Source organism: Zootoca vivipara, chromosome 3 (assembly GCF_963506605.1).
Source record: "Zootoca vivipara chromosome 3, rZooViv1.1, whole genome shotgun sequence".
Classification (NCBI taxonomy): domain Eukaryota; kingdom Metazoa; phylum Chordata; class Lepidosauria; order Squamata; family Lacertidae; genus Zootoca; species Zootoca vivipara.
In genome coordinates this window covers 56906744-56929657 of record NC_083278.1, presented here as the reverse complement: position 1 = coordinate 56929657, position 22914 = coordinate 56906744, and the positions used below count along the sequence as shown (strand labels likewise).

The 22914-nt window shown below is 43.5% G+C and overlaps 1 protein-coding gene across 1 annotated transcript in view; it reads right to left on the bottom strand.

Moving 5' to 3' along the window:
* Nucleotides 1-2013: 2013 nt before the first annotated feature.
* The window catches only part of ENPP3 (ectonucleotide pyrophosphatase/phosphodiesterase 3), a 49809-nt gene continuing 28908 nt past the window's right edge, over nt 2014-22914 (bottom strand). Inside the window, exons 14-23 of the mRNA XM_035108977.2 lie at nt 19081-19147; nt 18524-18611; nt 16842-17011; nt 16083-16134; nt 14836-14990; nt 8416-8554; nt 7456-7533; nt 7155-7287; nt 3861-4017; nt 2014-2624 (exon numbers count right to left, since the gene is read on the bottom strand). Of these exons, the coding sequence (XP_034964868.1) occupies nt 2454-2624; nt 3861-4017; nt 7155-7287; nt 7456-7533; nt 8416-8554; nt 14836-14990; nt 16083-16134; nt 16842-17011; nt 18524-18611; nt 19081-19147 (1210 nt within the window). The 3' untranslated portion in view covers nt 2014-2453. The remainder of the gene's footprint in view (nt 2625-3860; nt 4018-7154; nt 7288-7455; nt 7534-8415; nt 8555-14835; nt 14991-16082; nt 16135-16841; nt 17012-18523; nt 18612-19080; nt 19148-22914) is intronic.

Sequence of the window (22914 nt, the reverse complement as noted above, 5' to 3'; positions counted from 1 at the left end):
ACTAAACTACCGGTATTTTCCTTTCCCGATACCTGATGGTGCCCACATTTTCTTCCATATTTTTTTTGGGGGGGAGGGGTTAATACAAGAGAGGTTTAACAATCAATCCCTCTTCACAGGGAATACTGGGGATTACAGCTGCTGGAGGGGAATAGCGGTCTACAGACAACTCTCACCACCTTTAGCAAACTACGCTCCCCATAATTCTTTGGGGTAAGCCATAACTGTTTAAAATAGTATCATAGTGTTTCCACTATATGGTGAGCACAGGTATGTCAAAGTTAAAGAGTTCCTTTTGTTTTTCAGGATTGTGCTCTGTTCCCTTTGTGTTCCCTTGCCAGCTCACAGGGTTGGGGAAAACCTCTCACGAGCCTAAGCCTCAAAGTTCTTGCTATGGAGATACAGGAAATGCAGGTTGATAGAGAAAAACAGGCCGTTCTAATCTTGGGGAAAGACAGGGAGCTGCCTGAGTAAACTGGGAGGGATTGACTAAGCGGCATAGGGGCTGCTGTGTCTGCTCCTTTCACCTCCCAGACTTTACTCTGTAGAGGTTTAAGAGGGGCGTAGTGGCAGTGATTTCTGGATCATTTGAGAGATGTGACTGGCCTGCCTTTGCCAGGCAGTTGTGCAACAAATGGTGTAAGCAGGCTCCTTTAGCCTCCCCCTTACAACGGAGACTGTCTAACTCTAAAGCCTTATACTGTACTGTTACAATATTGCACAAAGCTAGTTAGCGTTCTGAGAGAAGAGAGGCACGGCCAATTTGAGTATTTATTAGGCAGGGTCTGGATCAGGAAGGAAGCAACTTAAAGGCTGTCCTTTTTAAATGTCTTAGCAGAAAAAGGAGATGCAAGCAGTCTTCTAAAGTTAGCTGAACTCTCCAAGCAGCCAGGAGAAATTTTACAAAGGCAGGAGATCCTCAGGAGTTGCACTGGGTTGTGGAAGAATTTGGCTGGGCTAGAGGTTTAAGGAATTTGGCTGGAGGTAAAAACCAGCGAAAAACTAGTGTCAATCAAGCCACTTTAAGACCCCAATGTAGGTCTCTGTATCCCCTTATAATCCTAGCATCCACCTTAATAAACCAACAATCTTTGTTTTAAAGGTCATCCTGTCTCTTGTGTAGGTTTCCATCTCATGCCTAAGCCTTCTACACAAGCTACAAGGGTTTTCTGAGTAAATATTGGTGGCAGAAAATCAACAAAGCACAGATACCTAAGCTTGTGTTTATACAAGTGAGATTGAGGGGCTGGGTCTCCCTGACACAGACATCAACAGAAAACTTTTCCCATTAGTAAGTAGTCCTCAACAAGACACAGTACTGGAAAATCTCTGCCTGTTCACTGTATGCACTCATGTTTTTTTTTCATCTCCTGACAATAATTAAGCTTTCAAGGTTAACACAGTGCTCAAAGAAGCTACTTTTGAAGGGTTGAATTCCGACTCAAAAATCGACAGCTCTGCATATGAATCTGCACACAGAAGAATTCAGTTGCATAGCTGGACAACTAAGCAAAGTGGCATTTTAGCCCCTATATTGCAGCTAAACGGTTGGGACTGAGTCCTGATTAGGAAATACCCAAATCTGGTGGCGCTGGCAGGTGAAGTGAGCAGGTGTGCAGCCCCTTGTTATAGCACAATAACATGTAGCAATATTCTTGATAGCAGCTGAAACTCTTTCTTTCTGTCTTTTGCAAGTTTGTTCCTGTTCATAATTTCAGTGGCACATTCTATTATTATATACAAAATGCTTTAAAATCTTTGTGTTTTATTTTATTCATACGTTAAAAGTTCAAGTACAGTAGTTTCGTGTAGTCTGAAGTCATTGTGCCATCAAAACAGAGGGAGGGAGAAATTCCAGGAAAACTTGTGGAACATGGAGCTGCAGGAATGCTGGGAGAGATTTTTCCTGTCTTCATTTATTACCCTAATAGCCTGAAGATCTGTAATTGAGGCTGAAATCTTAAACACACTAATTCCCACTGAATACACAAGTGACTGAGAAGGGATTGAGGATAAATTTGATGCAGTATACATTGCATGTTTATTTATTTAAAGCCCAATCTGTCAAACAATATCCCAATACAGCTAATCTGCTCCAATTCACCCTTTATCTGAATTTTCCATTGTAGTTCTCCAACCAAACAATGTTTACAAAAATGCATTATATTAGGGGAAATTGCTTGCAAAATGTGTACATGAGTCGAAACTGTTTATAAAAAAATGTTTGAACTAAAATGTGATGAATTTTCATGAGGTTTTTTTAAAAAAAGAAAAATAGCAAATTGCTGCAAAATGTGGAGAACCCAATTTAAGATTGGAAAAAATGAGAAATGAAATTGTCATATCCTCGCATCCCTGCTTCCGAGTAAACATGCATTGGTTTGTGTTCTGGGTTCTTCCAACTGGCAAGGAAGGAACCTCTTTAACAAGACCTAATAAATTACACCCACTCATTAAAAAAGAGTTGTAAATATTGGCAAAAATGTCTTCAGTTGTAGGATTTCGGGCAGAGGTTGATTTCTCTCTGGGTAGAAATCCAGACCCGTCAGAAGCTCCACATCACGGACACGAGCTGTATGAGTGTTAATTCTTTCTTCAACCCACAGTGATTCCGCCTGCCCATCCTGACAAAGCAAACAAGCACAAGAACTTCAATTGTACACCAGCAGGCAAAACAACAATGTTGCAGTAGTGTAAGGAATTTCTGCATACAAATGCCTTACAACTTTATTATTTTTCCTAATCAAATTTCTGTCATTGTGGACTGGGGTAACTAGGCCATGGCCATCTGCTGAATGTTTCCTTTGCCCTTGGAACTTGTTCGCTATCTTTTAACAGTACAATGAGCTATGAACAAACACAGCAAGTCCTTTATGCCATATTTGGGAAGAGGGAGGGGAAGGCTGAAAGGCAAATGCTACAAGCAAAAACTACTGGTTTTTTTACTTCAGCTATTGGCACTACCTAGTTAGTGCTTAACAGTATGTCAGGTGCTGACCCTCGGAGCAGAAATCATATACTGTACACATTTTCAGATGCTTTGAACAGCCACTGAGTGGCATATCTCCACTCTGGATACTGTGCATTACTGTCATCTAGCTGTTATGCTTTTTCTCATTTTAAATGCCACCACAGCCACTCCAGCTAGAGAAGGAGAAGTTGCTTACCAAGCACGCCCAGTTATATGTGGCTTACGTTGTCCTGAGACTAAAAGATGCAAAGGAGGGGAAAGCCTTGTCCAATTCCATCAATGCCTCCTTGGTGCCTTTTCAAGTCGCTTCTACACATGCCCAGCGGGCATGCATAGAAACAACGTCCGGTGCCGCTCTGCCCGATTTCCGGTGCCCACACATGAGAAGAGCGGCCCCGGAAGTTGCTTCTATGCAACTTCCGGTGCCGCGCCGCTGCTGATCCCGCATTTTTCAGTGGGAGACTTGGCAGATATGCTCCCTGGGAAACCTGCTGTTTAGCGATAAATTAGAACAAATGGCAATCTGTTGAAAACCCAATTGCTGTTTGTACCAATTCAGCACTAAAGATCGGGTTTCCCCAGGGAAAAGAGGTGGGAAAATGGAGGTATAGATAAGTCCTTAGTCTCTTATCCACTATGTCACAAGTGGTCTGAATAACAGAGGGCATCTGTCACCTAATTTGTGCTTTATGTGCAATTCTTACAAAATATTTAATACTGAACACAATCACTGTCAGTACGTTGAGAGTCAATTGGAATGTTCTCTTAGGCTAGGCCTCATGTTAGATTTTTACTGGGCACTAAAGATTTCTCAGATGGCTGCATTTGTAGAAACCACATCTCCAATAACAAGAGCAGAGGCATCTGAAGTGAAGGATGTTATACTTACACCACAGCTCTCAGAGTTGTCGGGCCGATGAGGAAGGATGAAGGGCAGGACACTCAGTGAGCCTGAGCAACTCAGTGGGGTGTTGGCTTGGTCCTCACAGCTAGTCAGTACAACAAAGTAATGGGTTGGGATGGGAATCTGTGAATTGCCTACATGCCTGTGAAAGAAGATCAATTAAAGGCTGGTTACCAAAATCTATACAGTACTTTTTGTAAAATTATATTGGTACCATTTCATTCAATGAAATTACAACTACCTACCCTGTGGAAATATTTCAGATATGGAGAATACCTCCATACCTGGAAGCAGAAGGAAAATCAGCACTGGTTAGGTAGGATTACACTGTCTGTTTCATAAGAGATACTGCATATACCTAACCAGCAATTTTCAGTTTCAGTAACTGACAGCACAATCCTATACATATTTACTCAGAAGTAACTCCCATTTAATTCATTTGGGTTTACTTGAGGCAAGTGGGTATGGGATTGCAGTTGTGAATCAATGTGGATTGATATTCTGTCCAAAATTTTAATCAACAAAGGCAAACAATTTTAGCAGTTTTTTAAAAGATCAGATAATTCCTCTGATGTGCATGGGTCATAGCTGCCAAGTTTTCCCTTTTCTCGCGAGGAAGCCTATTCAGCATAAGGGAATTTCCCTTTAAAAAAGGGAGAACCTGGCAGCTATGGCATGGGTTGTTCCTGGGGTCAAAAGGCTGAAATAATAAAGCTTTTCCTTTTCATTGCATTTCACTGAATTTCTATTTCTTTAGCTGAAACTGTATTAACATTGAACAAGAACCAATAATTGGAAAGGAACTGTGAGAGCGAAATTCTGATGCCCCTGGAATTACCGGTAGTTTTCTTATCAATCATACAAAGGAGATTCCATTAGCTGAAACTGAAGCAGTGTCACAGATACTCATGCAAATACAGTCCCTTAATGCACAGGGTAATTCCTGTATGAGCCCTCTCTTCAAAAAGTGGGTAGGGTTATCTTGCCATGACTAACTTTGTACAGATTTCGATCTGTTTATAAAAGCTTTTAAACAGCACAGTGTGGCTGAGAGGATATTAAAGCCCTTTGACTGGAAGGAAGCTCTAGTCTGTCATCTCATCCATCCACCTACACTGTGGCAGGAATTCTTTCCCTCTGTCCAAACCATATTTGAAAAATGTGGCATCAAGTCTAGCCTAGAAAACAGAAAATCCAGTAAAACCAGGACCATAAACCTATTTGCATAGCCAAAGTGTCCAGAACTTGCAAATATTCTTTACAAAACTGGCAGCTGGCAAGAAATTATCCTGGGTTCATTAGAGAGCATATAAAACTGATCAGCAAAACTCCATACACTGCTTTATTCATGGCCTCCTAGGGGCCATGGGGGCTTTGGCCCCACAATAAAATATTTGATGGGTAAAGGTAAAGGTAAAGGGACCCCTGACCATTAGGTCGAGTCATGACCGACTCTGGGGTTGCGCGCTCATCTCGCATTATTGGCCGAGGGAGCCGGCGTATAGCTTCCAGGTCATGTGGCCAGCATGACAAAGCTGCTTCTGGCAAACCAGAGCAGCACATGGAAATGCCGTTTCCCTTCCCGCTGTAGCGGTTCCTATTTATCTACTTGCATTTTGACGTGCTTTTGAACTGCTAGGTTGGCAGGAGCTGGGACCAAGCAACGGGAGCTCACCCCGTCACAGGGATTCGAACTGCCGACCTTCTGATCAGGAAGCCCTAGGCTCAGTGGTTTAACCACAGTGCCACCTGGGTCCCTTTAAAGGTAAAGGTAAAGGGACCCCTGACCATTAGGTCCAGTCGTGACCGACTCTGGGGTTGCGCGCTCATCTCGCATTATTGGCCGAGGGAGTCGGCGTATAGCTTCCAGGTCATGTGGCCAGCATGACAAAGCTGCTTCTGGCAAACCAGAGCAGCACATGGAAATGCCGTTTACCTTCCCGCTGTAGCGGTTCCTATTTATGGGTATTCCCATTCAAATGGTGTGGGGGTGTGTGTGCACAGCATCATGTGATTAAATATATGGGGTGGGGCTGACCTGGGCCCCACAATATTTCATTCAAGTTGGCACCCCTAATTTGTAGGTAAATTGTGGTAAGCAATGCAGCTGTTGTTCCCAGAGGAAAGATCCAGGGCGTCCCTCTGAGGCTGGAATTATTCCATTCTGTTCAAGCCAGATGCTGGTATCAGCCGGGCCACATTGGATCGTTGGCATCCATGTGTCTCAAGAGACAATGGAGGAGTGTGTCTTTGGGGGTGAAGTCAAACTGCTGGAGAGTTACAGTGCCTGCTGTGGCTGTAGAGACCAATACAGGAGAGACATGTTTTGTTGCAGCAGGGCCAGATTAAAGGCGTCCAGCTGTGCTGCTGCAGATGCCCCATGGCATTTCTTCTCTCTGTGCTCCTTTCAGCGGACATCCCTCCTCTGGTCACTGCTATGGATGTATGTCTCCAGGCACTGCAGTCATCTGCAAGGGATTCTCACATGGTGAGGTGAATGTTGCCAGCTTTCATGTCATGTTTGCAGACATTTTTGTAATGCAGAACTGGTCTGTCAATGGGCCTGGTGCCTGAAGCCCCATACAGCACGTCCTCAGGGATCCTGCCATCTTCCATTCTGTGGACATGACTAAGCCAGTGTAGACATTGTTGAGACAAGAATGTGAACATGGTGGGAATATCATGCCCCAAATCCTCCTGACGCAGCACATGTGGAAGGCATTGAGGTGTCGCTCCTGGCAGTGCCCACAACTCACTTCCATAAAACAGTGTGCTCAACATACAAGCCTGGTAGACCTTCATCTTTGTATTGGACGTTAGCATCACATTCTCCTATACCCCATTGGAGAGGCATTGCCCTAGCTGCCTTGCCAAAATGCTTGTCTATTCTTTTCAAGCATTTTGGCATCAGCTGCCCCAGTCGTTCTACATGGTGTAACTTGATTCCTTGGCTGACTTTTGCCTGAGCACCTGCTGTAACTTGCTTAAAATCTAGCACAGGGTTCTCCAAACTTGGGTTTCCGGCTGTTAATGGACTACAATCCCCATCATCCCTGGCCACGGGTCCTGCTAGCTAGGGAAGATGGGAGTTGTTGTCCAAAAACAGCTGGAGACCCAAGTTTGGGAAACCCTGAGCGGATGGCAGATGGGCTATTGTTTGTAAGCCACTCTGTGATGCTTGACAGAAGAGTGGGATAGAAGTGATTTAAATGAAAAAATGAAAATGAAACTCGTGCCACATGCTAACATTTAAACTGGTTACCTTTTTTCTTTACTTACTGTGTAATGATATCAAGGGAATCAAAGTGTCCATCACTATTATAATCAAAAATAGGCCCACTGATCACATTTAGTCCATTTCTTTCTGTAGCATATTTTGGAAGCAGTGTATTATGCAAGTAATCCCATAATCCTGCAATTGAAAGTACAGTGAGATAGAATCAGACAAGGGGAACTGTTATGCTGAATCAGTATGGCTTCTCTATCCCATGACCACACAGACAAGAAGAGGCCAGAATGTAAGCATGAACTCTCAGGTAAATAATGCAATATCAAAGTGTAGGCCATTATCAGCACTTACTTTTGAATTCTTTGTACATGGGAACAATGTTGCTGGTAAGTAAAGCATCATATTGTTCATCTGCAGTTGAATTGAAGTCTGTGGAAAAAATTGGGATTAATCATGAAAATTAAACCAAAATTATTTTAAGCTGAGCACAATTTTGTTTACGATTCTGATGGACCTATTCATTAAAATACCTCTTATATTTTATTATTTAATACCCTTTCTGCCCTCTTGCATGAAAACATAGGATCAAACATAGTGGTAACAGAAAGATACATGTAGACCCTGAAGCAAAAGTGTGAAAGTCTTCTCTTCAGGGTTTCAGCCAGCCAACCATGCCCTTTCCCATGGTTGGTTTTCTTGCACAATGAGATGCCATGGGTTGTTGTTGGCTTATGAACCATGGCTCGATTTAACTATTATCTGGTGCCAGAAGCCAACAATCTTGCTTAGAAATGGTTTGCTTCGCCACCTCACCCCAGATGCTCACCGAGCTACAGAGGCACAAGGCAGGAGCAACTGGAAAACAAGCCAAGCTTTGGAGAAACAATCTGGCTTGTTTGCTTGCTTGTGTGATGCCTCATTGTACAATGAACAAAGCATGGTTAAAACAAGCCATGCCTCCATGTTACGCGCAAATGAATCACTGTGAGCCTGGTTTCTAACAGATTCCTTTCCATGCAACGTTTCCATATCTCCTTACTCAACGTAAATCTAAGCCTGTTGAAGAAAAATATTTGACTATGACTTGAGGAGCCTTGTGGTCTGGTACTACAGAAGGCAGTGGCTATAATATAGCAAAGCTATTCTTTCACAAAAGAAACACCACTGAAATAATCCCCCCACCTCTCCCTTTTTAATGCCATGCTTATCCCCAGTGGGTTGTTTCAGTGCTGTGTATATGTTTTTAAACACCCAGCCACATCCAGCCGATTACAACATTATGATCTTTTCTATATAAAGAGCACTACTAACTGGGAGGGTAGAGGAAACCGTGGGTGATGTTCAGGTCTGGCTGGTAGTTGGAGCAGTTTTGGCTCTGCGCTTCAGGGATTCTAACATCAGGCCGCAGACAGTCTGGAGCAGGGGGAGGAAGAGAAGAAGCATCTCCCTTCTGGAAAGGGGGAAAAAAGAGAGAGTATTACACCCACAGTCGTGGCTAACCTACAGTTTTGTGACTTCCTAGCCTAGCTTTCGTTGATTCTTTCTTTTCCTATTTTTATAATGAATCATGTCCCTGCTAAAAATAGAAATGGACTTTAGCCCTTCTTTCCAGTCTGTTTATATCTTGGTCCTTCAGCATTTTGATAATGGATGGGGAGGAAGGAGGGGATGTCAGCCCAATGTAAAGCAGTTGCAGCAAAGATCAAAGCAGCTTTCGGATCAAAGATGCAACGCATTTGCCCTCTTGACTCTAATCAACAAGTTAAGATGTGGGACTCAAACTAGAGCTTCACAGAGATTGCATCATGTATGCCTTCCTGGCCTCCTTTGGTTCAAGATCTCCAGGTAGGGCTGGGGGGGGGGGAGAGAACCTCCCGTAGGGAACCCCAGGACCTCTGTCAGTCAGTGTAGAAACAATTAAGAAACAAAAACAAATTTATCAAGTAAAGCAATGTGTTAATTGTCTTTTCTCAACTTGTAGCAGAAATACTTTCAGATGATTTTTTTAAAAGCCAAAAAAACCTTTATCTTAGAGTTTAACAAGATGCGGCCAGAGACACCGAATTTCTGCTGTTCTGTGCCTTTCCTTAGATATTTTCTTTAACATTACGTCATTGGGCTGTGCCTTACTCTGCTGCCCCCGGCCCCACCACACACCCAGCCAACAGTCAACTGATGAGAAGCAGAGACCGGCAAGCAAGTGGTGGCAGCCTGGTGTCTCTTATAATGCTTAGTTCAAGCTGCACAGTAGGTCAGACTGAGAGGAAAAGTACAGTCACTGCCTTTGGTAAGAAGAGCATGCTTTAAACAGGAAACAGTAATCAATGTGTCAAGAGGCATAATTTATTTGCATTTTGTGGGACTTTTAACTACAGCATTTGGAAGCAGTTGGTCTTGACTGCCAGGTCATCACTCACCCACTTCCAGGGGTGGTGTTGGTGTTCCTTAAGTGGTATAAGGAAGAAAAGAAAATATATAAATGAGGCATTAAAAAGAAAGATCCCTCATTGATCCAGAGATGCAAACCCTACTCAGTTCAGATGCTCTGTTAAAGCACCAATGCCCTTTTTATCTTTATACAGCACTTTTAGAAAAAACACCAACAGTTATGGGCCCAGTTTCAAAATCGTATTTCTATACCGGGCTCATGAATGTACCAATCCAGGAATGAGTGGCATGTGTGAATGACCCAACATGAAGCAACGAACTTCCACATGGTCCAATGCTACAACAAATGCCCACAGATTTCTGACATTCAGCTGAAAAGTCATGGAACTAAAGTGCAACCAAGTGTTGAGGAACCAAGTGGTATGCATCCCATCAATCAAATTTCCTTGTAGGAAAGCCTTCTGAGGGCCACATGTCAGTGGTGGTCATAAGAAGTGGGTGGGGCCAGAAAGGAAAGTGGGCAGAGCAATGGATGGGACTCTTGCTTTTGTTTTGCTATACACACACACACACACACACACACACACACACACACACACAGTGGGCCAGGGAACCAAAAGACATTATCATGGGTCAAGACCACATCTTAGCCAGGAAAAAACATTTGAAGATGACATGGAGCAGAGCTAGCACAGAATGTAGCTGGGGTGGCCTGAGGAGAATCCTGAGGGCCAATCTAAGAGGTCTGGCAGGCCACATTCATTACAAAAAAATAGAACCTGGGCTCATTTACAGATCATACACTGCACGACAATTTCAATAATCTGCAGCACAAAGATGTTTACCTTCTTTTCAAACGAGTGAATGAGTCTATGAGTGAGTGAGTGTGTGTAGGAGGGGTTGGTGACTCGGTACAACCAAATCTTTCCTATCCAGGAGGTGGGTTTTTCTTCATAAACTTTGCCAGCAGTCAGAGGGAAAAATCATAGTTTTTCCCTAAATCACGGCCTCGGGAAACTTTGCCAACAGTTAGAGGGAAAAATCATAGTCTTTCCCTAAATCACAGCCTCCGGAAATCTGGCTACTGACTCTACTATTTCACTGACTCATGACAAAGTGCTTTTTATAACCTGAAGAGACTAGCTCAGGATATGCTGGCTATCAAAAAAATAAAATAATGGCATGGATTTCTGAGCCAACACTGGTACTTCAATGCCTCTGTTGCTTAAGGGCCAAACTAGATGTAGGCAGATAGATAGAGAACATGTAACTGTGGGAAAATAACAGAAAATGTCACCTCATGGTGGTATTCCTTCATCAAAACGGATTGCACAAACATCTCCATGTAACCAAAAATTGGTCTATCATGAGATTCTGCTATAATTTTGATTCCATTTGTAGGTCTAACCTGATTGTGGCCACCTGCAGTCTGGCAATATTTCGTAGAAGGGATTAAAACACATACTGAAAATTTGGGCTTGTACGATTAAAGTGACTTAAAGGGCTTTCTCACCCTAGCCCAATTAATCCACTTTTTAAAAGAAGCAGATTTTTTGCAGTTAGGAAAGTGACAGAGAAATGCACTGGAATTAGTGGGATGAATGAATGATTGACACTGCACAAGTGAATCAGGATGAATGCTCAATAAACAGGTAGTCCAGGGGAGTCCTATGATGTGGATCTCCTTTTAAGGCTCTTTTGATTTCACTGCCTGGAGAAGGAGAACAAACACCACACAACAGGAGCTGGAAAATAACTAGTGAGCCTTCTTTTTAGAAGGCTGCTAGTATATCTGGATGGTATCATTCTCTCTTGTTGAAAGATAACAAGGGCAGATAGCAGTTACTTGCATCCATCAGGTTTTAGCATCTACTCAAAGTCTTACTCCTAGAACTAATTGCATTTTTATTGATGTCATCATCTTTAAAACTCTTTCTACACACCCACACACTTGGAAAAGTGCTGGCTTCTTTTTCATACCTTATGAAAAGCAATGTAAACCTCTATCTAGAATATTTTCTCCACTGTGTTGGGGGGGGGGGACCATTTAAATTATCTAGCTAAAACATTACATTGTCACTAAAAACAATCAGAAATTCTCTGATTTCTCTGGCAGTGTCTATTAAGACTGGTGCTTTTTAACTTGTTTCTAAGCTTAGTGGTGAACAGTGAAACAGCCACATTTGCAGATAATAGTTCTGTAAATAATTCAGGGTAGTGAAGACAAAAAGGAACAATGAAGAGCTACAAACAGTTCTTTCCAGGCTTGGTGAATTGAAAAATAAATAAATAAAACGGCATCAAGTTACATTGAACTGTATTTGCCATCAAAAAACATTATGTGTGCTGTGGGGAAAAAAGTAAATTCTATGTTGGAAATCACTAGGAAATGGATTGAAAATAAAACACCACTATTGAAATGCTGCTTTTTAAAAACTGGAGTAGTAAACCCCTGGTCAGCAAGTTGAATATAGCCCCATAAAACCCTCACTCCCCACCCCCGCCCCCGCCCAAACTCTCATCTCATTTGCCTGCTCTGTGGCAATAGTTTCTGTGGTAGTGAATTTAAGGAACAAAACAGAGCTGCAGGTATGCAAAAGTGCCACCAGGAAGCTTGGAGGGCGGCCAAAGCAGTATCTGGTTTGGATAGGTTTAAAGCAGGGGGCCTCAGCAGCCTCTGGTGCCACCTCTGCAAACTTGCTTTTGCTGGACTGCTTCTCGGGTGCTCTCAGAGAATGTCAGAATGTCTGAGGTCTGAGCCCTCCCGTCTGATCCAATGCCCCTTCACTGATTCACAAGTGCTGGTAATGATCGGAAGGAAGGGGAGAGCCAAGGCAGAAAGAGGAAGGCTGGGTGGGAACGCTGTGTGTTTTGTTTGCCACAGATCAGAGAGGGAGTGTGCTTCTGAATACCAATTTGGGGGGGGGGGACAATAGCAGAAGAGTGCAATTGCTCTCCTGCCCTGCTTGTGAGGTTCAGAGCATGGAACATAAGGAGAGCCCTGCTGGTCCAGGCCAAAGGGCTACTATAGTCCAGCTATGTGGCCAACCCAATGCCCCTGGGAAGCCCACAAACAGAATCTCAAGGCAACAGGCACTCTCCCTACTTGGGTGTTCATCTGGTACTGGTGGTAGACCACAGCCATTATGACTACTAGCAGTCACTGATAGCGTTATCCGCCATTACTTCATATAATCTCATTTTAAAGCCATCCAGATTGGTGGCCAACACTGTACCTTGTGGCAGCAAATTCCACAGTTTTACTAGGCGGGTGGTTAGGCAGTGTGAGAGGCTGGACTAGACAGGCCTCTGGTCTTATGTTCTGAAGTTTACCACAATGATGCCACCTGGCTTTTCCAGGCTGCCTTAGGCCTCCCAGGAGGAACTCCATCCCCGTTGCAGTCTCCCTAAAGTATGGCAATAGATGCTTCACGTTGTGGAACTGCTGTGCTGTCTAAGTATAAATGGATGCCAAAAAAAGCTTCCTCTGCAATGAGGTCATTTTCCTTGCGCCAAAAAACAAGCCTTAAGAGATTATTATCAGAGATGAGAAGCAGAAGAAACAGACACGCTACTTTTGTGTGGGTTTGAGCCAGCTGTGTATTGTGCAAAAATAATTTTTAAAAATGAGAGGTTATGTATTTATTTAAGCATCTCTCCTGCCAACCTAGCAGTTCGAAAGCACGTCAAAATGAAAGTAGATAAATAGGAACCGCTACAGCGGGAAGGTAAACGGCGTTTCCATGTGCTGCTCTGGTTTGCCAGAAGCGGCTTTGTCATGCTGGCCACATGACCTGGAAGCTATACGCCGGCTCCCTCGGCCAATAATGCGAGATGAGCGTGCAACTCCAGAGTCGGTCACGACTGGACCTAATGGTCAGGGGTCCCTTTACCTTTACCTAATGTAGACATTCATCCTATATCAGGGTGAGAAACCTGTGCCCCACTCCAGATGTTGTTGGACTCCAGCTCCTATAGTCCCGGACCATTAGCCATGCTGGCAGCTGGAGTTCAACAACATCTGGAAGGCCACAGATTCCTCCGCCCTGTTCTATATAAACCCACACCAGATTAATTAATGGATACCAGAGGTGTAAGATTCTGTACAAGACATAGTAGTAAGAGGTCAAAGGTTTCCCACTTCTGGATTGCAAGGAAAGATCAGCTCAAATGTCCATCTAGGGAATGCTGTTTCCCACTGTGAGCAGGCCAGACATTGCCTCTGGGAAGTACAGTACGCATGCAGGACATGAAGGCAATAGCTTTCTTCCACCGTTGTCCCACCAGCAACAAGCATTCAGTGGTACCACTTCCTCTGAAAAGGGATGCTCTATGTTGCCTTGATAGCTAAAAACCACTAATACGGTAGACATTATCTCCCTCGAATTTGTCTAATCCTCTTTCATAACCATCTAAGCTAGAGGCCATCGCAGTATCTTGTACGTTAATTATGCATTGTATGAAAAAGTACAGCCTTTTGTGTCTCCTGAATCTCCAGTCCAGCAATTTCATTGAGGATTAGAAGCTGCTTGCCATCTGGGAAAAGCAGTTTCTGTTCCCTGGTGTTTGCCGCTTTTCTCTCTCAGCTACCAGAAAAACCCAGTACTATTGATGCCAGGGTGGAAGTTGGACAGGAGTCCTGTTGTGAGCAGTGACTCATTCCTCTTTGTTCTCCTCCCCTTTGAATTTCTTCCCAGCAGTGAAGTGCTCCCCCTGCTAGCTCAAAAAGCAAAGTACACATATTGCAGAATCATAAAATTCTGCTGCTCAGGATGTAAGTGCCAGTTCATGTGGGCTTGGTATTTTGGCTTGCCCAGCTGCTACAGTATTGAGTCAACTGGGGTTCGTAGAGTCTTCCTAGCCCAAGGTGGCATGCATGACTCTCGCTCTCCCGTTTCATTCTCACAAACAACTCACAAGGTTGGTTAGGCCAAGACACAAAGACTGGCCCAAGGGCACCCAGTGAGCTTTCATGGCTAAGTCAGGATTTGAACTCAGGTCTCCCAGATCCTAACCTGGCTCTCAAGGTGGCTGACAGTAGTTCTCTGGGGTTTCAATATTGGGGGTTTTCCCCACTCTATGGAGTGCATTCTTTTGCATGCAAAGAATGTTGCTCTGCCATTCAGCTGCAGCTTTTCCAATGGCAATTTGGTAACCCTGATTGTACACTCCAAAGCAGACCAACAACCACTCAGTCTGAACAGCTGCTGCCTGGCCCATTTTACAAACACACAACACAGTGTTAGCTGCCTGATGTTCCTGCAATGAGCAGTTTTGCTATAGCCCTTTCCCATTTATGGCCTTTCATTGCACTTCAAAAGGTATATAAATCTGAAAACTTACTGGTTTGTTGACAGTATATGAACTCCATAGTGGCATCCAGATGTTTTGGCTGTACCCACTCACATATTTATTCTGGTGAAGGAGGCAATAGGTATTCTCTTTCTGTAGGACCTTGGGTCTACCATAAGGCAAATTAGAAGCTTCAGACGCCTTCTCTAGAATATAAACCATAATTACTGAGTTCCACATTTATGTGATGACCTGGGGTGGGGAATGGCTTTGGTGGATGTGCAGCAACTGAATAAAGTCTTTTTGTGAAGTTATGATGAAATGCATGTGTTTATTCAGAGTTTTCGCTTTTCAATAAATTTGAAAAGGGGAGCATGGTTATAAAGATGATTTGAAATTTTGGGCAAGATGCTGCCTAGTATTTTCTCTCCCAAACTTATCTTGCTTCTGGTTCAAATTTTTATTATTCATTGCATTTATATTCCACCTTTTTTTCTCTAATGAACTCAAGATGGTGCATATGGTTTTCCCTGTCCTCATTTAATCAGAGACAGTGATGGAAGAGAACAATATTATTAGAACTGTTGGAAAAGATCTGGACTATGTTGGATTAAAAGGACTGGGGAAAAACTTGGAACTTTGATTAGAATGGCAGCAATTATCGATATTCAGAACCCTCAGAATTTGAAGCATGGGGAAGCAAAAATTTTATAATTTGGCATAATATTTGGTTTAATAGATATATATTTGTTTAATTTGGAATAATTGGTTTGATATGATTGATTTGTAAGTGAAAATCTACTAAAAATTTATTTTTAAATAAATAAATAATCAGAGACAGTGACTGGCCCAAGGTCACCCAGCAAGCTTCATGGCCAAGTGTGAATTTGAACCCTGGCCTCCCAGGTTCTAGTCCAGCACTCTAACCACTGCACCACTGTATCCACCACTTCCTCTTTCACATTCAGCTAAACAACTTGCCCTCGGCTTCTGCCTTTCCCCTGTCTGCTGCTTTCCTTGCATACTCCCCTACCCTATAGCCCGGAGAGTGGCAAACTCATGGCCTTCCAGATACTGTTGGGCCATCATCCCTGACCCGTGGCCATGGTGGCTGGGGCTGGTGGGAGTCCAACAACACCTTTGAGAAGGCCATGGGTTAGGCTCCCCAAATATTTCCCTACCCACTGCCACCATTCAGCTGCTTGAGGGGAGGTCGGGAGACAGTTAATCCAAGACCCCAACACCTGCCCTCCGCTGCCACAACAGATGGACGGAAAAGGAGTAGCAGCAATACTCACTTGCTTCATCAGTGAGTTTCAATCTTTCATTTATCACATTTACATCTGTTATCTAAAAACAAGCAGATAGACAAAAGTGCAAGGAAATTGTCAGCCATAAATATGTTTGTTCTAGGAACTGCTGCCATTGTTTGCTTTACTTGCCAACCCCACCAAGTAGCCACCCCATACCAAACCCACCATACCCTTCAAAACCTCCTGCCTTTATACCTTGTGAACCTGCTTTCCCCCTTCCCTTGCAGGAGTCCCAAACACCCACTGCTGCAGAAGGAAGCCTGAGAGAGAGAGAGAAAACCTGCATTTCCCCCCTTCCTTCATTATTTCCTTCCCAACATCAGTGACAGGAGGAGCTTTCACTCCTGTGTCGGCATCCTTAAATTCTTATTCTTTGTATAGAAATCCCATTGAATCACATGTAAAAGGTGATTCACAAATAAATAGTTCACATTTTAAAAGTTCAAATAAAAAACCCCACAAGAATATGAAAAGAGCTTTCTGGAAAAGGTCATTAGCCCAGCATCCACAGTGGCCAACCAGATGCCATATGAAGGGCCTGACTGCAACAGCACTCACCCCTGTTTTGAACAGCAGAGGTAGCCCATAGGCCAATGTGGTTAGTAGCTTTATCCTACATGATTTTTTTGTATCCTCTTTTAAAGCAATCCAAGTTGGTGGCTATCACTACTTCTTCCCTCCAGTGAGGGGTGAGAAATGAATGTCTAACCATTTTTAGGAGTTACTGGTCCTTTTTAGACTTACCAAGCTGCAGACACATCCAGAAAGACCTGGGGATGCAGCGGAATTCATGGGGCATAAAGAAGGAGCTGACTCTTCTGTCGCAGGTGATGGAGTGTAAAAAGGAACCTTCAGTAGGTGATTCAAGCTACCATGTGTACCATTGTTTGCTGCTGGCGTAATCTGAAGCAGATCTGTCACGGAAAGTGGAAATGATTATTTTTCACTGTACGCAAAAGATTTCTTTGGGACAGGCTCTTGTCCAAAGCTTAACTTGAACAAGAGCTAATTTCCTCTCTAGGTGATGTAAACTTGGCTATTAATAAAAATGCATGAGGATTGCCTGCTAAAGAACTCAACATTACCATCTTCCCCAGCTACTTTGATTCTTGAGAAGAATGCACCAGGTTATTGACTGGAATGTTTTTAGGGTCAAATTGATACGGTGCTGAGTGGCGTGGTAGTGTCTTCTCTGTGGTTGGACTCTATACCTTACCACTGTAAAATTCAATGAAAAATTGTCATGGTGCTTTTGGGAAAGGGCTGGAACTGTGTGTTAGAGCATCTGCTTTGCATAAAGAAGGTTCTAGGTTCAAAATCTGGTATATCCAGGTAAATGTCCCCTACCTGAAACCCTGGAAAGCCACTGTCAATGTAAACAATACTTAGTGAAATGGACCAATGGTCTGGTTCCTTATAAGGCAGCTTTGTAGTGTTCCTATGAATCACTCATGAAGAAAGCTGTCATGCCAATACACTGGTGCGGTCATTTCCCACATGACCTTGTTGTCCCATGTTGGTTCCCTCAGCCAAACATGAGGGCCAGCCATGGTTACGGGGCAACTACATGCACTGTTAATGGGTGAAGTGGGCCTGTACCAAAAGTTGGGCTGCATAAGTAGTACACACCAGCTTTAGGCCGTATCATTTCAATACAGTGGTACCTCTGGTTAAGAACTTGATTCGTTCCGGAGGTCCATTCTTAACCTGAAACTGTTCTTAACCTGAAGCACCACTTTAGCTAATGGGGCCTCCTGCTGCCACCGCATCGCTGGAGCACGATTTCTGTTCTCATCCTGAAGCAAAGTTCTTAACCTGAGGTACTATTTCTGGGTTAGTGGAGTTTGTAACCTGAAGCGTTTGTAACCTGAAGCGTTTGTAACCCGAGGTACCACTGTACATTCCTTTGATTATGCCCTCACAGTTTCACCTGTGGAAATGCTTATCTCCCTACTGTTGATTTCTAAAACCTGCCCTCCCATCTTATGAGTTAAGCAGAACTATTTTCTCTGTGCATAAAGCTGAAGAAGAAAAACGTGGCTGCCATCACTGGCAGGATGATGTCTTCTAAATACAGAGAGTCACACCATGTATACATGGGATGAAGGGCCATGGAATCCACTGCGCGGTGGCATTCTTTGTAGGTGTCCCAATCTGGAAGTCAAGAGCAGTGGGTATGCCTGCTTTTCATAATACAAAATACAGAACAGCTATTCTGTTCCTCAGTACACCTACCACGTAGGAAGAAGGATTATAACCTCAGGGTACCTGTCCGAACTCCACCATATATATTTGCATTATGTCCTGAAGTAGTACAATATGTTTTGTGTAGCAATTAAATGTTCTCTGCATACTGAGTTCGGTTTACTTTGCTTCAGTCTTAAAACTATTTGTGGCAAAACAGACAGAATCTAGTTAATACTCACCACACATTAAATTGTAAACCTCAATGTTTTCAAAAGGCTTCACCTCAGTGTTTTTTTTAAATCCTGGTCCATGCGCCACAAAGATGGCCTGGGCAGTCATAATAAAAATGGTGTTACTAAACAACTTTCAGAAGGTTTGTTTAAAACAATAAAATAAAGCTAGTTTAGCAAAAGTTTGACTCAAGCCATGCATGGGAGAAACTATTGATTTGAGACATGAGGTTTATTCTGGAAGGGGAAAAAAAGCAATTTTTAACAGTCTAGTTTAGACTATTTTGGGTGCATTAGCAACCCAGGGTTTTATTCTTTGACATAAGCCTCCAAGTAGTTCCTTTACCCTCAAAGAGGACTCACAACACACTTCAGGTAGTGCAATCTATTCAACACACCCTCTGGCCCATGGATTGTAAGCCATGTATTAATGAAAAACAATACCCATGCAGGACATGACAAATGTTGGGAGTTGATTCTGTGGCAAATGCTTACAGAAAATAACAGATAAATAGGTATTTATTTATTTATTTATTTATTTATTTATTTATTTTAAAAAACTTTACCTGCATACTTTTGAACTCATTGTCAAAGCCATGGTTACCACCACCACAACGTGTATAACTTTTAGACCTAAAAAAAAGACAGATATTGAACTAACATGTAAGCTTTAACAAGAAATATTAAGTATTTCAAATCAGAGCTGGCTATATTTACAATCAATGTCAAAAGGCACTCCCTTCAGCAATTTTTGTCAATAATTCTGCTTCGAAAGGGTGATTGTATGAAAATACTTCACCTACTTAGGAAGTTGCTGTTCCCTGAATGGGATTAAATTGATCTCAATGATATATTCACACAGCCAAATAGCTCACTGTGGCATCATCACATTCACTAATGGCATGGTTTCTGATTGGACGGTATTATTCTAGGAAGAAGAAAGACCTAACCAAGATAAAATGATACTAAAGCAGCAGCTGATGGGAAAACATGGAACTCTCACCAGAGATGCTTGTCTGGTGCTATGTCCTCATATTTTCTTCTCACTTTTTGCTGTTCTTATTTGTGATTTTAACTTGTAATCTGCCTTAGAAACTGTAGGCATTGAAATATGGAGACAAATTCAAATAAAGCAGTAGCACTCTTCACATCTTAGGCCATTAGTAAGTGTGTCAGGGAAGTGTTGTATTTTGGTGTGGCTTTACACTTTGTGCAGCTAGCATGTCTGCATACCAGAGTTGCAACTGGGTTTTGAGTAACAAAGAGGAAGAGTGAGAACCAAAGATGCTCATCTTTATATCTCAAGGACACATGTTAAGGAGCCATGGACCAACTCCAGCTCCCAAGCTCATGTGGATGGGTGTGAAAGGGGATGTATCCGCCATTCACTTATGTGTTTCTGGCGGGAAACACTACTGCAACAATGGGGTAACTACAGCAAAATGACTACAATATCAAACATAATCTTCTTGGAAATTGTTGTGTAAAAATTATTTAGCTTTATAAAGGAGAAATTAAAGAACCTTTTAATGAGGGTGAAAGAGGAGAGCGCAAAATATGGTCTGGAGCTCAACATCAAAAAAACTAAGACCATGGCCACTGGTCCCATCACCTCCTGGCAAATAGAAGGGGGAGAAATGGAGGCAGTGAGAGATTTTACTTTCTTGGGTTCCATGATCACTGCAGATGGTGACAGCAGTCATGAAATTAAAAGACGCCTGCTTCTTGGGAGAAAAGCAATGACAAACCTAGACAGCATCTTAAAAAGCAGAGACATCACCTTGCCAACAAAGGTCCGTATAGTTAAAGCTATGGTATGGAAGTGAGAGCTGGACCATAAAGAAGGCTGATCGCCGAAGAATTGATGCTTTTGAATTTTGGTGCTGGAGGAGACTCTTGAGAGTCCCATGGACTGCAAGAAGATCAAACCTATCCATTCTGAAGGAAATCAGCCCTGAGTGCTCACTGGAAGGACAGATCGTGAAGCTGAGGCTCCAATACTTTGGCCACCTCATGAGAAGAGAAGACTCCCTGGAAAAGACCCTGACGTTGGGAAAGATGGAGGGCACAAGGAGAAGGGGACGACAGAGGACGAGATGGTGGACAGTGTTCTCGAAGCTACCAACATGAGTTTGACCAAACTGCGGGAGGCAGTGGAAGACAGGAGTGCCTGGCGTGCTCTGGTCCATGGGGTCACGAATAGTTGGACACGACTAAACGACTAAACAACAATAATAAAGGTGTGGTTCATTTACATATTTCAGAACTATTTCTTTTCTTTCTTTTTTACACCTTATTCCTTTCCTTTGAGGCATAAAAGAAATTCCACCATATTTTGACTAACAATGACTGCATTTGCCTGGAATTTTTTTGCTTACTCACTGCTGTGACTTTTGGAAGGCAAGATGGAATAAACAAGACTGCCAAACTACAGGAGTCATTTACTGGAAATATTTTATGTTGACTCAATTATCTTGTGTAACAATTTGGAGCAACTTCAGCACATAACTCCAACACACACATCCCAATATTTGAAAGCACTTTTGATAATTGGGAAATTCTCCATATGCAAGGCTGAACAATGAACACATGCTAAAACAAATTATTCCCCACTCCTTGAATTGGTAGAAATTGTTAGGATCTAATGCAGGGAGATGGAGGAATCACAGTATTCATCAAGGGTTATGAAATGAAGAAGAAGAAGAAGAGTTTGGATTTGATATCCCACTTTATCACTACCCGAAGGAGTCTCAATGTGGCTAACATTCTCCTTTCCCTTCCTCCCCCACAACAGACACCCTGTGAGGTAGGTGGGGCTGAGAGACTTCAGAGAAGTGTGACTAGCCCAAGGTCACCCAGCAGCTGCATGTGGAGGAGCGGAGACACGAACCCGGCTCCCCAGATTACGAGTCTACCGCTCTTAACCACTACACCACACTGAAGACATGGGCGTTGCCATGCAGAAGGAAAGGGGAACCTGTGCCCTTCTAGACTACAGCTACTCTCATTTCTGAGCCACTGGCCATGCTGGCTGCTGCTAGGGCCACAAATTTCCCTTCTCTACCTTTCAGGATTATTCGTATTCCAAAGGTGGTAGCCAGATACTTCTGGCTATGCACAAGCAGCGCAATGAAGTCAATAGCCTTCTTCTGTTACTGATCCCCAGCATCTGGTATCAACGAGTCTGGTGTCTTTACACAGAAATGTCTGCATTCTGCCTTGATCAAAAGTTTCATCAGCGGTTTGACTAAAAGCTTCCATGTTAACATTTGCAGATGTACTCAGTGGCGGAGGAAGGGGGTGCGGTAGAGGCGGACCACCTCGGGTGTCACCACGGAGGGGGGGTGACAAAATGTTGGGTGGCACTCACCGCAGGGCCCGCAGCGCACCCAAGCCACGCATCTCTCCTGGGAGAAACACGGTGGCCTGGGCGTGCCCGGCTCCACGCTGCCCAGTCTGCCCGCTGCCTCCCCCCCAGCTGTAGGGTGGCTGAGTGGAAGGAGGCAGGCAGACTCCGGAGACCCCACAGTGCGCCACATCCCTATGGGTGGCTGGCCCTGCCCCTATGAGCGGCTTGCACGCCCCTATGAACGGCTCACCACGCCCCTAGGGACGCCGCCCCATGTGCCCGAGCAGCTTCCTCCGCCACTGGATGTACTTGCAAAATCCAGATGGGACAGGCCCTGTGGGATTTGACATAGTTTGGTTTATCCTAACTGCATTCTGATAAAGCTAAGCTGAAATGTCCAGATGTAAGGTCACATGTCCCTATGATTGCATTTTTCATTTTTCAAAAAAATATTAATGAAGGAAATCTACATTCTCAGGAGTTGCAAAACCACAATGACATGATGAGACAACTCTGCCTGACACAGTACTGCACTATGTTAGTTCAAGGGAAGTTGGTGGAATTCTCAGGAGGCTCATTAATATGGAATTTTGTGCAATTCTTTATGCGATTTTACCTTTATTTAGAAAGTTAACATTCACAAGGTAACTTACAGAGATATCCCCAACTGAAAAAAATCAAACTAAAAGAATAGAATGGCTAAAGGGGTGACAAGATATGAAGTTCTAGACCTAAGAGACAAAAATTGACCTGTTTCCCTGTGGCTGCAAAAGGGAGAGAAAGGACACTGGTCCCTGTCACAGTGAGAAGAAGGGCTGCTGGGGAACTTGTACACTCTCCCTGCAAGCACAGTCATACCTCGAGTTGCATTCGCTGCGGGTTGCATATTTTCGAGTTAAGTACTTGGCGGGCCCGGAAGGGTTTACTTCTAGGTTTCACCGCGCGCATGCGCAGAAGAGTTCTGTGTGCTGCGCGTGTACGCAGAAGCGCTATATCAGCGTGTTGTGCATGCACTTAACCACCACTCGGGTTGAGTACTTTTCGGGGTGCG